The following is a 12,990-nucleotide window of genomic DNA, read 5'->3' on the forward strand; positions in this document are numbered from 1 at the left end:
AACTACAGATGAATTATTTTTTCAAAGAACAAATATCCTAAAGAAACGATACTTTACCTATTGACAATGTTCTGATTTGTATGAAACTGTCGACATGTACTTGAATTTCTTCAGCTGTCACAGTGTCAAATATATGTGAAGTAATTTTATTTCCATTCCAAAAGAAGCTTGTCTCTTGTAATGACTTTTTCCAAACAATTGAAACATGAATCCATTCTGTAGATACTGTATCATTAGGAACTGTGAAGCTATATTGCCTACTACAATAAACATATGTTTTACTTTTAGAATAAGACGTGGATTATTTTGATATTGAGTAAGAAGTCTGTTTGTGTAGAAGAAAATGAACACTATTTAGTACGTGAATACACTAAATCCTATCCTAATTCAACTAATCTTTATTACCGTATAAATATACATAGGAATTTAGGAGGCATAGAGCTATTGGTCGAATATTATTGTTTCCAGTGTGTTTGAAATGAAGAAGTTGTTGTATGATTGCTTTGAAACAACTCTCCACTATAGATCAAATCTTATAGGAGGTTTGCACTTAATTATAGAAATCAAAAACATAAAACTAAAAAGCAAGCATATATACATTACGAATATTTTAACCGTTTTCCTCTAAAAATCCTATCCCATTATACCTTGCAATTGACATCTCGATATCCGTCCCAATTTTCATCTGGAAATTGGAAAGGGTCAATGCTATGCACTGCGAATTTGAATCAAGTTTTAGGAAGACGCTAAGTGAATAATCTTCAATACTATATGGCAATGACTTTAAATTCATCAAGCCGTTTTCTGTAGTGAAAGAGGCATCCATTCCTAAAAAAGGAAGAAAACTATACTTTCGATAAAAAGTAGAATAACAAATACCGAACCCCGTGAAATTCTACACGGAAAGTCCCTAACAACAGGCGATATCAAAAGCAACGAATGATTGAATTCCAACTGTCATATTCCTGACGTGGTACAGGCATTTTGTGTTTGCAATACTTGTATTAAAGTCTTCGTTTCAATGTTTTTTTTTTGTACGTGCGAGTCCATAAACGTGCATTTATTTGCACATAGCGATATGTTTTTTAATTCTGTAGACGTCTTTGTTTTTTGTTTTCTGCTCAGATACATAGTACGACTTATATATTGAAAAACTAAGTTTTGTGATAAAAAAAAAAATTGAGTAATACTTGTTGTCTGCGATTGTGTATCCAAATATCAGGTGCATTGTAATTCTATTGAAGAATCTAAATTATTCCTTTTTAAGAGGTAATATATGTGTTGTCACAATCTTGTCAAATAAGAATAATTGAAAAAAGAGCTTAGTCTTCTTCTACGTTAAAAAAAGTGCACGTACTATTATTAGTTATTTTCCATTGTAATGAAAGCTTTTTGGTTGGTACAATAAACTGTAGTAATTTCCATCTGTATATTTTTAATTTATTTTCAGTTAAGTATTTAAAAATAAAGTTATATAATGAATTCATATTTGGAACTTCTTGCATTGGTAGAATTTTAACCCCCTGTTTACCCCTACTTACTGTTTTTGTTTTATTCACTAGAGAATCATATAACATTTTATTTGAAATAAATGTACATGTAGTCTTAAAATAACGATCTTTCCATGTGATCTTATTTCTATGGACATTTAGTTTAAAACTAAAAAAATTACACTTTAAGTAATCTATAAAGCATCATGTACGCATTTGTTGTACTTGCAATACGTAACGGTAACTGCTTATGGTAGTTTTTAGAATTCAAGTAATACGACATCAAACATACTTTGACAATCAAGAGAGCCAGTCGACAAGGTGAATGTTTGTAATGGACATGACATACACACTGTTGCACCATAATCATGTTGATAATGCCCAAGTGGGCACGGTGAGCAGGGAACTACGCCTGTATTTGAATATGTGCCTGGTTTGCAAACATCTGAAATCAACAACATATTACTACAATAAAAAAAAAACCAGCAAAATATGTTTTTCAATAAGAAATGGTGCACAACAGCAATGTGCAACACTGAATGACATTGATCTCGAGGATACGTTTTAATTGTTAAACAATCGTTTTAACATTATATTTATACTCTTAATATAATATAACTTCTAGTAGGTTTCAACATATTTCGGTTTTTTATCCTATGACCGAAAAAAACTGGTTAACGTTTATGTCTTAAATCATATTCGAACAAGTGAATTACTTTAAAAGAGGAACGAAAGATACAGGAGGGACATTCAAACTAACAACGTCATGGCTAAAAAATAAAAAGACAAACAGACAAATTGTGACTTGGATGGATAGTTGTCTCTTTGGCACTCATACCACATCTTCTTATATCTATAAACAATAATACACAAGACACAATATAGAAAACTAAAGACTAAGTAACACGAACCCCACCAAAATGGGGGCGATCTCATGTGCTCCGGAGTGGGTAAGGAGATCCTGCTCCAGATGTGGCACCCGTCGTGTTGCTCATATTATTACAAACCCGGTAAATAGTCTAATTCGGTAGGTCACATTCGTGGAAAGGGAACGGGATTGTAGTTACGACATTAACATATCCTTAATTTTGACACACAAAATCTAATGTTTTTCTTATTTTTGTGGCAAAGAATTACCTTGACAATCATTTTTTGACGTTGATCTCGTACTTTCCGTTGACTGGTTTGATGGACATTTTTCACAGTTAATTTGATATTCTGTGTCTTGGTAATATCCTTTGCTACAATCAAGACATTCATCATTGTCCAGGTACTGTCCTGGAGGACAACCAACTAAATGAATACATGGAAAGAGGTATTAAATACATGTAACACACAATAACACAACTAATAAAATAATATGCCATATAACAATGTGTTCCTAATCCGTGTCAGAGACATCCTTAAATAAAGCTTAAAAAAGTTCAAATATCACTTATAAAGACGACATTTTTTTTATTGATAATAAATAACCAGATAAGGCCTCATAAAATACCTGAAGTTCTTTAAAGTAAGCTAAGGGACGGCATCAAAAGTTCAATGTAGGATAAAAAAAACTTAATTCACACATAGTTTTTTCACTGACACCCCCCCCCAAAAAAAATTTTTCGAATTAAGTTTTTTTTATCCTACATTGATCTTTTGATGTCGTCCCTTAACAAAACACAATAATAATATTGACATCTATATTTCTTAATTTTAATCCATGAACTATTTCTGCAAATAAAAACAAATGAAGCTTTTTAAGTCAGTACAATAATGGATTTAAGATGAAATTAAACTCAGTCTGGTAGTTGGGATGTAAAGATGAGTATTGTTTCAATATCACCAGTTTTAACCCCCGGAACAATAAAGTTAAAAACTTGAAAGAGGACATCTTTACGTTTATTAATCATTTGAATCCGTACGATTGATGATCAAAATTTAATATTTTAATATACAACTTATTATGCGCTTAAAAGCTACCGTAAAACATACATTTGAATTTGTGTTTGTTCTCCAAGAATTAGGAAATGAGAAATAAGAAATTTCTCGGAAATTAAGTTTTTGTTCTGGCATTCACATCATTGTGAAGAGGATCCCGTCTTTGCTACGCTTTGTGAACAAAGTCTTATCACTGTGTCGAAGACCCTTTTGTGACCTTCACCTGTTTTCTGCTCTTTGGTCGGGTTGTAGTCTCTCTGACAAATTGCCCATTTCAATTCTCAGTTTCATTGAAACATGCGAACAAATTCACTGTTCATGTTTTCGTTATTTTCAAAATTATTCTGTAATAGTTAATGCATATTTTAAGGTTTTTCTTGTCGGATAAAGACTGACCATCTTTCTTTGGGCAATCCTGACATCCCGAGGTGTTTAAATATTTAAAACTTAACTTTCGAGAGAGGATAAATATTTGGTGGAAGGATCGGTTTCTCTAATGATTTTTAAACGACATATAGACACATTCAATCCTTCCTTCTGAATGAGCTGTATAAGGACGTGTTCTTTCTATGTTACCTCATTAGGCATGGTAACCTTTTCTTATGACGTTACATATATGAAATTCAGAGAAAAGCCAGAACATTTGACGTCATAATTGAGTTTTGACCAATAAAGAACTCAGATCAAACGAACCACACGTTGATTAAAAAATAAAATAATCAACAGGTCAGGAAAAGGATGAATCGTGTAAAAATTAGAGAAATATATATATAGAATATGTATAAGTTTCATGTGTTTGGTTCAGTGTATATTAATTACTTGTTTTGTCTCTCGGTATGACACTTACCACAAGTTCCCTCGTCATTAAAGGTAGGTACTAGTCCCAATGGACAATGGTACTCAAGCCAACCAAACTGCATGGCACCTGTTGTTACATTAAGTAAGTCGAACGCACCGTCTTCCACTATATTGGTCATAAAATTAGACAATCCTCCATAAATGTCATCATTTCCCCAAAGGCCCTTGTCTTTCTGCCACGGAAAATTTAATTTAAAGTTAAATGTAATCTTCACAGGCTCTGTTGATCGCTTGAAAATTTTGTGAAACGTATCTGTTTCAGTAGACCTCTTCCGGCGTTTTCCATTTAGGGTTCCACAATCCACAACAACATCCTCTATTGAACAGTTACCTGGACAGAGGTTACTCCACCCTTCTGTACTCTCTGCCCTTCTTATTGTTTCAATAAAATGACTTTTTATTGTTTCAATCGTAGTTAGATCGGAACAGTTCCCTTCATAGTATAAGAAAAACTCCCCTTCTCCAATTGCATTCCTGGGATGAACCTTGTCTATAACAATATATTGAAAATCGTAAGCACATTTTTGAAAATAAATTAAGATATCATGATTTAAAAAAAAAATCATGCGTTTGTATGATTATAATGATCCGCATGTAACCTAATGGTTATTTGTTCATTACTGTGATTTCACATTTCATGTACCAGGAATATACACTGACAAAACTTTTTCATGGCCATGGGGTTTATGGTCTGACTAATAAATGAAATAACACTGTTTAAATTTTATGTGTTTAAGCACTTTTCTATTTGGATTAAAAGCCACACGGACTACTAAAAGCTAAACATTGAATACCATGGAAGCACAGATACAATGCAACGTAGGGAGAAATATATTGAAAACGGAATATTAAGTATATGTTATAAAAATCTTATCAGTACCGAAAGACTACATAAAGAGCTTAATATGATACCCTCACTCTAGGACTACCACCCCACCAGTTACAGTATCGAAGCAAATGCTTGCAAATGAAATAAATATCTATTTTTAAATAACGCGTTTCCTGATAACATAAGTTATATAATATAATAAAGCTTAGAAATTCAATATGTACAATGAATGTGTTGAAATTGGAGATGGTTGATAACCGGAACGAGATCTATCGATCACCAGAAATTTAAAAAAACTAACAAAACACAACATAAAAGAAAAAACACTGGCCAACACAAATCCAATTAGAAACTAGCAGTCATCTCAGATGCTCAAGAAGGGTAAACACATTACGTTTCACAGGTGGCACCCGTCGTGTTGCTAATGTTTGTACAAACCCGGTAATAAGTCTGATTCGCTAGGTCTTATTCATTTACAGACGGGCACATTTTTAGGTCATAATAATTGTCCCTAACCTGTACAATTTGGAGGTATTCCTTGTATCCAAATTTGTTCATCACTGCATATATACATAATCGATGTTCCTTTTGCAACTTGATATTCATTCGAACAAGACATCTCGCACACTTCATTTTCGCTGACTGTACTACAAACCAATGCCCCTCCTTCGGGAACAGGTAGCTTTGGGCATGCTGTAATAAAAAAATGTATGATTGTGTCGCTTACCTGTATATACTGTGTTTTTGGAAATCATGTAAAATAAAGTTAAAATCATAATAAATAGTAAAAAATACCCTAATAATGATATAGTCCAAGTTTGGTTAAATTTTCCTAGTAGTTAAATCAAAAGCAGGTCATTCTGTTTTAGTCTTTCAAAAGTTTCTGAAGACCCTTTATCATTTTTTAAACTAGCCGTATTTGGCCCAACATTTTGGAATTTTGAGCCCTCAATGCTTTTTAACTTTATACTTGTTTAGCTTTCCAACTATTTTGATCTGAGCGTCACTGATGAGTTTTATGTATATGAAACGCGCGTCTGACGTACAAAATTATACGCCCGGTACCTTTGATAACTATTGGATGGCAGAGTCATCGGATACTTTTTTCAATCAAGATCACCTAATGAAAATTGTGTCTAAGTTTAATTCTATTTGGTCCTACAGATTAAGTTGTCAATGAGATTGTTTTTGTAAATCATTTATAAAATTTACGATTTTGACTGTAAAGGGCAATAACTCCTAAAGGGGACATTGACAATTTTGGTCATATTGACTTATTTTAGATCGTACTTTGCCGGTCATTATTGCGGTTTACAGTTTAACTTTATCTATAATAATAGTTAAGATAATAATCAAAAACTGTAAACTTTCCTTACAATTACCAATTGAGGGATAGTTTGGTTGTCTGATTCGTCTGATTTCAGGGCAGATAGATCTAAACCTGATGAATATTCTTACCCGTTTCAGATGTGCTCTAAAAGCTTAAGTGTCGGAGAAATAAGCCAAAAACTACATTGACGCCTATGTTCTAATCTAAGCAACAGCGTCGTTGAAAGATCAAAACTTCAGATACAATTTATAAACTAGATACCGTAAGGAACATTCAGTTAAAAGTTGAAGGTATGTTGTACAATAGTTTCAGAGGAGATGATTCTTGAAATAGTTAACGACGCAGACGACAAACGACAACAAACGACGGATGTCAAGTAATGGCATAAGCTCACATGGCCCTTTGTGCCAGTTGAAGTAAAAATGTAATTTATGATACAGTCATTTCATGACTGCCAAAATATTTAAAGATCTGACTTCAATTTTATTCCTTTTTGGAATAATTGCGGAATTTACGATATAAGTTCATCTCCTCATATATATGCGGTAGGAAACAATCATTTGCTTTCCATACCCTTTTACACAAGTATTCTTCAGCTTTAATGGAACGACAGACTGACGTAATACAGTAAAAGATGATAATATTATCCACTAACTTCACGATTCTCTATTGTCATTCAACTTTATATTAACGTTGCGCACGATGTTCCTACAACACGACGTTACACCACCACGACGTCAAAGAGAGTTTTCTGAAACTTTTGACGTACATTCAATTTGCAAGTTTCATTTGCTTTTTTTATGTAGTTGGTTGATTCTAAATCTGTCTCTATTAATTTTGTGATGTCTATTTACCATGAATTTATTTACCTCAAGTTGTGGAAATCGATTAAATAATTTATACCCTTAATTCACCTTAAAATGTTGTATTGTCGTAAGTAATGAACTTGAAGGAAGGAAAAATGGGACAGAAGTATACGGTTTTCAATAAATGAATTATAACAAAACTTTAATCGCAGGCTGCTAAAATTGCATGGTGCATATCATCTGTCATTGTAAATTTTTCATATCTTGATTCAACCCTAATACAAATATATCCGACACTCTGCAAGTAAATAAAAACATATTTACCCTTGATTAATTTGAATTGAATTGTATTAAAAATTTGATTGACACGTAACTTGTCGAAATACAACCATTAAATAAAATTATTATAAACCGATCTTGAAAATTATTTTCCCAGTCATTTGAAGTTGCTTGCTTTCAAAATGTACTAATCTTCTCCTGAATCGTCCGTATAATACGGGGTTGCATTAATTCAATGAAACTGTTTTTGTCGCTGTTTTCGATAAGTCTTTCAGTTACCTCCGTTTCATGCACAACATGCATTGTGGTTTTTTTTTCGACAACCAGCAATTTTTTTTTATAAAATTTCACCACGCGATTCGTTTTAAGTATCAGGAATATACAATGGAACAAATTTTGCACATGTAACGTCGAAAAAAAAGCGTTTGTTTGGATTTTTCGACTTTTTTTTTGACGTTTGGACAAAATGGCTACCGTTTAGTAATGTTTCGTAGCATTTTATTCCTGTAAGACGCAAACATGCAGTTAATAAAAAAAAGAATCCAGACTTTATTTTCTTTTCGTGTATCTTACTTTTGTTTTGGTAAATTATAAATTACTTATTGAAATATCAGGTAAAAAACCCGCATTAATTGCTTGGACAAATGAAATATCAACTTGGACAAAATGGCTACCGCTTGAAAAACGACTGTGTAGAGATGGTTTTATAGAATCTACAATTTTTGAACTCACAAACAATGAGGCAAATGTATGTTCTTTCGGTAGATGTTATAATTATCTCACATTTTTAGACATTTTTAGCTATGTCTACTTATAAAACTACCTTTCAGCCCTTAAGTCAACGAAAACATCATTGGACATTTTTCTTATTCCAGCTTAATATGCAGCCACCGAGTCAAACGAAATTCGACAAAAGAACGGCTTTAATTTAACCAAGAACTGACACATTTCGTTGCTTCTGACAAGTTTCGGGAAGATCAGAGAATAAGAAATAGGATCACTATACATAAGAGATTAAACAGTTGTTCAAAAATGTAACGTTGGACATCCGTTTTTTTTTCACATAGCTTTGTTGTTTTAATCCTCAAATATACTAGATATTACTAAGCATATGACCAAGAGTTATAAGAACATAAAGAAAAACATATACTCAATTAGTTTTTATAGTGGTTAGTGTTTGTTAACATTTTATTTTGTTTTGCGGAGGAAATTTCGAAGATTCTGTTTTAAATCATAGAGGTTGTAGGAACAGCGTGCGTGACGTTATTATAAAAAGGCAGAATAGCAAAGATGCAAAAGAGGAGCGAAAGATACCAGAGGAACAGTCAACCTCATAAATCGAAAATAAACTGACAACGCCATGGCTAAAAATGAAAAAGACAAACAGACAAATGATAGTACACAAGAAACAACATAGAAAACTAAAGACTGATTAACACGAACCACACAACTGGGGATGATCTCAGGTGCAAGTATCTGGTTTTACTTTTTCACACAAATAAGAGTTAACTAGGAATTTAGTTTTCCTTGTACATATCGAGGTGTGAGGTTTCTGATATTAGGTTATAAAGAAATAAAATAAAAAAACATTAATGTCACTGTTAAATTAAATAGCAATGGCATCTTTTCTGATATGTGTTTTGTAATCCTGGTACTTTTGATAACTATTTACACCACTGGGTCGATGCCACTGCTGGTGGACGTTTCGTCCCCGAGGGTATCACCAGCCCAGTAGTCAGCACTTCGGTGTTGACATGAATATCAATTATATGGTCAATTTTATAAATTTTCTGTTTACAAAACTTTGAATTTTTCGAAATACTAAGGATTTTCTTACCCCAGGAGTAGATTACCTTAGCCGTATTTGGCACAACTTTTTGGAATTTTCGATCCTCAATGCTCTTCAACTTTGTATTTATTTGGCTTTTTAACTATTTTGATCTGAGCGTCACTGATGAGTCTTATGTAGACGAAACGCGCGTCTGGCGTATAAAATTATAATCCTGGTACTTTTGATAACTATTGGTGAGGCATTTTCATAATTTCTCAGAATAACTTCACATCATCACCCATTCATTAGCTTTTAACTGCGCACTATGGCGATTTACATACGGAAGAACACTGCAGGAACTGTTGAAAAAGAAGAACCTGTAAAAGTGATTGTTCATGTATAGCCGATACATAATGAGTAAACATACAAGTTTCCCTAACTTACATAGTTTTTGACAGAATGCCTGAGTTTCATTGCTCCAGTTCCAAAATGCTTTATCTTCTGCAGTTGTATTTCTCTCACATGTAACATTAGCATCACCATCTAATTCGTAGCTCATGAAGCAGGCAAGAGAACACGTCGACCCGTAGGCGTAACCATTTGGACATGTTACCAATACAAATTCGTCGTCCATTACAAGAGGGTCACATGATACTTCTGTAAACAGAATAGATTGAAACTATAATATGTATACATTGAATTCGATGAGAGTAAGTGTTGTTAAAATAAAACACCTTGATAGTAATTTTTGTAAATATGTCGTCTGATTTCATTTTACTGTAATTATATTACCATGTTATCCACAATATTTTAAACCTTGTAATATGGAAACACTTTCCTGAATTGTTTGTATACTCATGTAGATGATCGTACATGTGTATCTAAAATTGCAAACACTTATTGTATTGCCTATAAATACGATGCGCTATCTTTATTAATACAATTATTTGTTTCAATTCTTTAGTCTGTTGTTTTGTATGTCTATGATGTATATTTACACAGTTTGCTGCTGCATCCGAATTAATATCACATTAACCTATGATGTCTGTTTGGTTAACTCACCAAATTCTGTCAATACATAAGATAAAAAAAAATGTTATACAACTGGGAAGTTAAGCTAGCTTTAAAACCAGGTTTTTTTTCTTCGGAAAATGTTTATATCAAGTCAGGAATACGACAGTTGTTTCACACTCGTTTCGTTAATTGATAACATGGATTTTGTCATTTTTTATGGACTTCACCTTTTTGAATTCACGAAGGAGTTCGGTATTTTGTGAGACTTTTTTTATATACATACCTTCAATTATCACGATAAAAGTACATTGGGCTATATTGCTGGAACTATCAGTGGCATTGTAATAAATATTATGATATCCAACTTCAAAGGTTGATCCTGGTGGCAATCCTTGTATTTGTTGAATTTCAACTGATGAACCCAAACCACACGATTCTGTATATTTGGAGTTGTCAGATACAATGGGTGCCGACCAGTTGACAATAATATCTCCCGTAAGTCTATCGGCAATTTTACGTATTGTTGTAGGACAAAAGGTAAATTCTGGTTCTTCAGAATCTTTTGTATAGAATGAAATGTATAATTTGTTCTACTCTAATGATATTTAGATACATAGTAAATGTTCTTTACAAACGTGATAATGTTCATATAAATAATAAAAATAGTCATTAGTGAACCAATAAATCATGAAAATCCGTGCTCGTTGCAAACCCCATTACACATTAATTTGTGAGTAAGAAAAATGGGAAAAAATGAAATGAAAACAAAACTAAAACACTTTCTGTCTAAATTCGAGCGCCACTGATGAGTCGTATGTAGACGATACACACGTCTGGCCTTCCAAATTGTATTGTATTATTTATGTGTTATTACTTCCAACGTTAACAGTACAATTCATCTGCACTTCCCAGCTACCAACCGCATGCAAAGCTCGTTTTTACATATTCAAAGGTGCCAGCCACATGTGTTCATTATACATGTGTGTATCATTTTTCAGTAATGCTGTTCAACGAAAAAATTATTAAACGGAATTGTATATACTACTTTTTTTTATTAATATAAAAAGAAATATTAACATGAATGTAAAAGACCTCATGATTTATAACTGAACATACAGTACCTCAGTGGCTGGCTTGAGAAGCGTAGCATTTAGACAGAGAATATATGTTTAATGAATGATATTACGTCACAGCAAGATTTTGATTATGTAATTATGATTTTATAGATTGATCACGTAACATATTTTAATGTGTTTTATACCTAAGCAAGGATCGATGATACCTATCCACTCATCGCCGTTACAAACCATGCTTTTCGTGGAATCTGTAGAATACCCGTCATTACACAGCGGATAACAAGTTGTGCCGTATTCGTATTTGTCAGAGGTACAGGTCAGGCGTCCATTGCAAGGCTGATAAGGAGAGCTGCATACTTTTTCTACAATTGAATAAGAGACACGCTTTATCTTATTCAACTGGATTATGATGCAGGTATAATATTTCAAAGTGATTGCATTGACGTAACATTTTGATTTGCTAATCATTTCACGTTCAATTACATAAACGGTACCAATTTTTCTGCACCAGATAAGCATTTCGACAATCAATGTCTCTTCATTGATGCTCGGGGACAAAATATTTGAAAATGCAACGCTTATTAAAGATATGAAGCAGTATAAACCAAGACAGTATTACCGAAGCTTGGCAAGGAATCAGTGAGTAAAAACACGTGTATTTATTATGTTATCAAGGTAAGAATGTGCAAGGTAAGAATGGGCAAGAAATTATTAAACGTGTTGTTTTCAATTTTTTACACCGATGGGTCGATACCTCTACTGGTGGACTATCAGTCCCCGAGGGTATCATCAGCTCAGTGGTCAGTACTTAGGTACTGACATGATTTAACAAACTTTACTAAAATTGTCCGTTTATAAATTTTGAAATTATTAAGAAACTAAGGTTTCAACTCCCTCAGGCAAAGTTGGCTTTAGATGGATTTGGCTATTTATTTTAGGTATTATTGACATATAGCTCTTCAACGGTTTCCCTACTTATACATCTTCGGATTTCAAATGTTTGGCTTTGAGCGTTCCTGATGAAGGTAAATCCAGAAAAGCGCTTCGGACGCAATAAATTATTAAACGTGTTGTTTTCAATTTTTTTCTTAATATATTACTGATATGAACATAAATTCTTACTGTTTTCATCACATCATCGTATCGACTTGATGTGCATTGATAGACCGGTCATTTTTTTCATATTTCGTAGCCACCTTCCCGTTTTCTTTTTTTATATTTTACCGATATCAGTATTTAAGGGCATACGATACAGTTTTGATCCCGTATTTACAATTTGATAAAAAAATTTCCATATAGACTATTTGTTACCTGATTAAATCAAATATGTAATAAAAAATATACCTTCATGTGCTACTTTTTGCAAAAATGAGGTCGAAATTTTGTATAGTTGCTCTAAATTCGGATTTGTGGCCGTATTTTTCCTTTCGAAAGAAAAACATTTCTTTGTTGTTTTAAAAGATAAACACAAATTGTTTTTTGTTAAATAATTTGTACTTTCTGTATTTTATAAGTATCTTAAAAAAAAATACATTTTTTATTCAGAAATAACTCATATTTATCAAATATTCATGAATGTAGAAAAAAACATCATTTTTTGCTGTATATTTATCA

General features: G+C 32.7%; 1 protein-coding gene across 2 annotated transcripts in view; it reads right to left on the bottom strand.

Annotated features, from left to right (window-relative positions):
• Positions 1-12,990, bottom strand: part of LOC143063704 (uncharacterized) — a 40,259-nt gene that overhangs the window by 10,926 nt on the left and 16,343 nt on the right. The window contains exons 8-16 of one of the 2 annotated variants that reach the window (XM_076236020.1): positions 11,562-11,738; positions 10,584-10,859; positions 9,731-9,943; positions 5,617-5,793; positions 4,261-4,761; positions 2,628-2,783; positions 1,783-1,935; positions 648-828; positions 58-260 (exon numbers count right to left, since the gene is read on the bottom strand). In XM_076236020.1, coding sequence (XP_076092135.1) covers positions 58-260; positions 648-828; positions 1,783-1,935; positions 2,628-2,783; positions 4,261-4,761; positions 5,617-5,793; positions 9,731-9,943; positions 10,584-10,859; positions 11,562-11,738 — 2,037 coding nt within the window. The remainder of the gene's footprint in view (positions 1-57; positions 261-647; positions 829-1,782; positions 1,936-2,627; positions 2,784-4,260; positions 4,762-5,616; positions 5,794-9,730; positions 9,944-10,583; positions 10,860-11,561; positions 11,739-12,990) is intronic. The other variant, XM_076236021.1, reaches the window with a different exon arrangement.

Source organism: Mytilus galloprovincialis, chromosome 2 (assembly GCF_965363235.1).
Source record: "Mytilus galloprovincialis chromosome 2, xbMytGall1.hap1.1, whole genome shotgun sequence".
NCBI classification, from domain to species: Eukaryota; Metazoa; Mollusca; class Bivalvia; order Mytilida; family Mytilidae; genus Mytilus; species Mytilus galloprovincialis.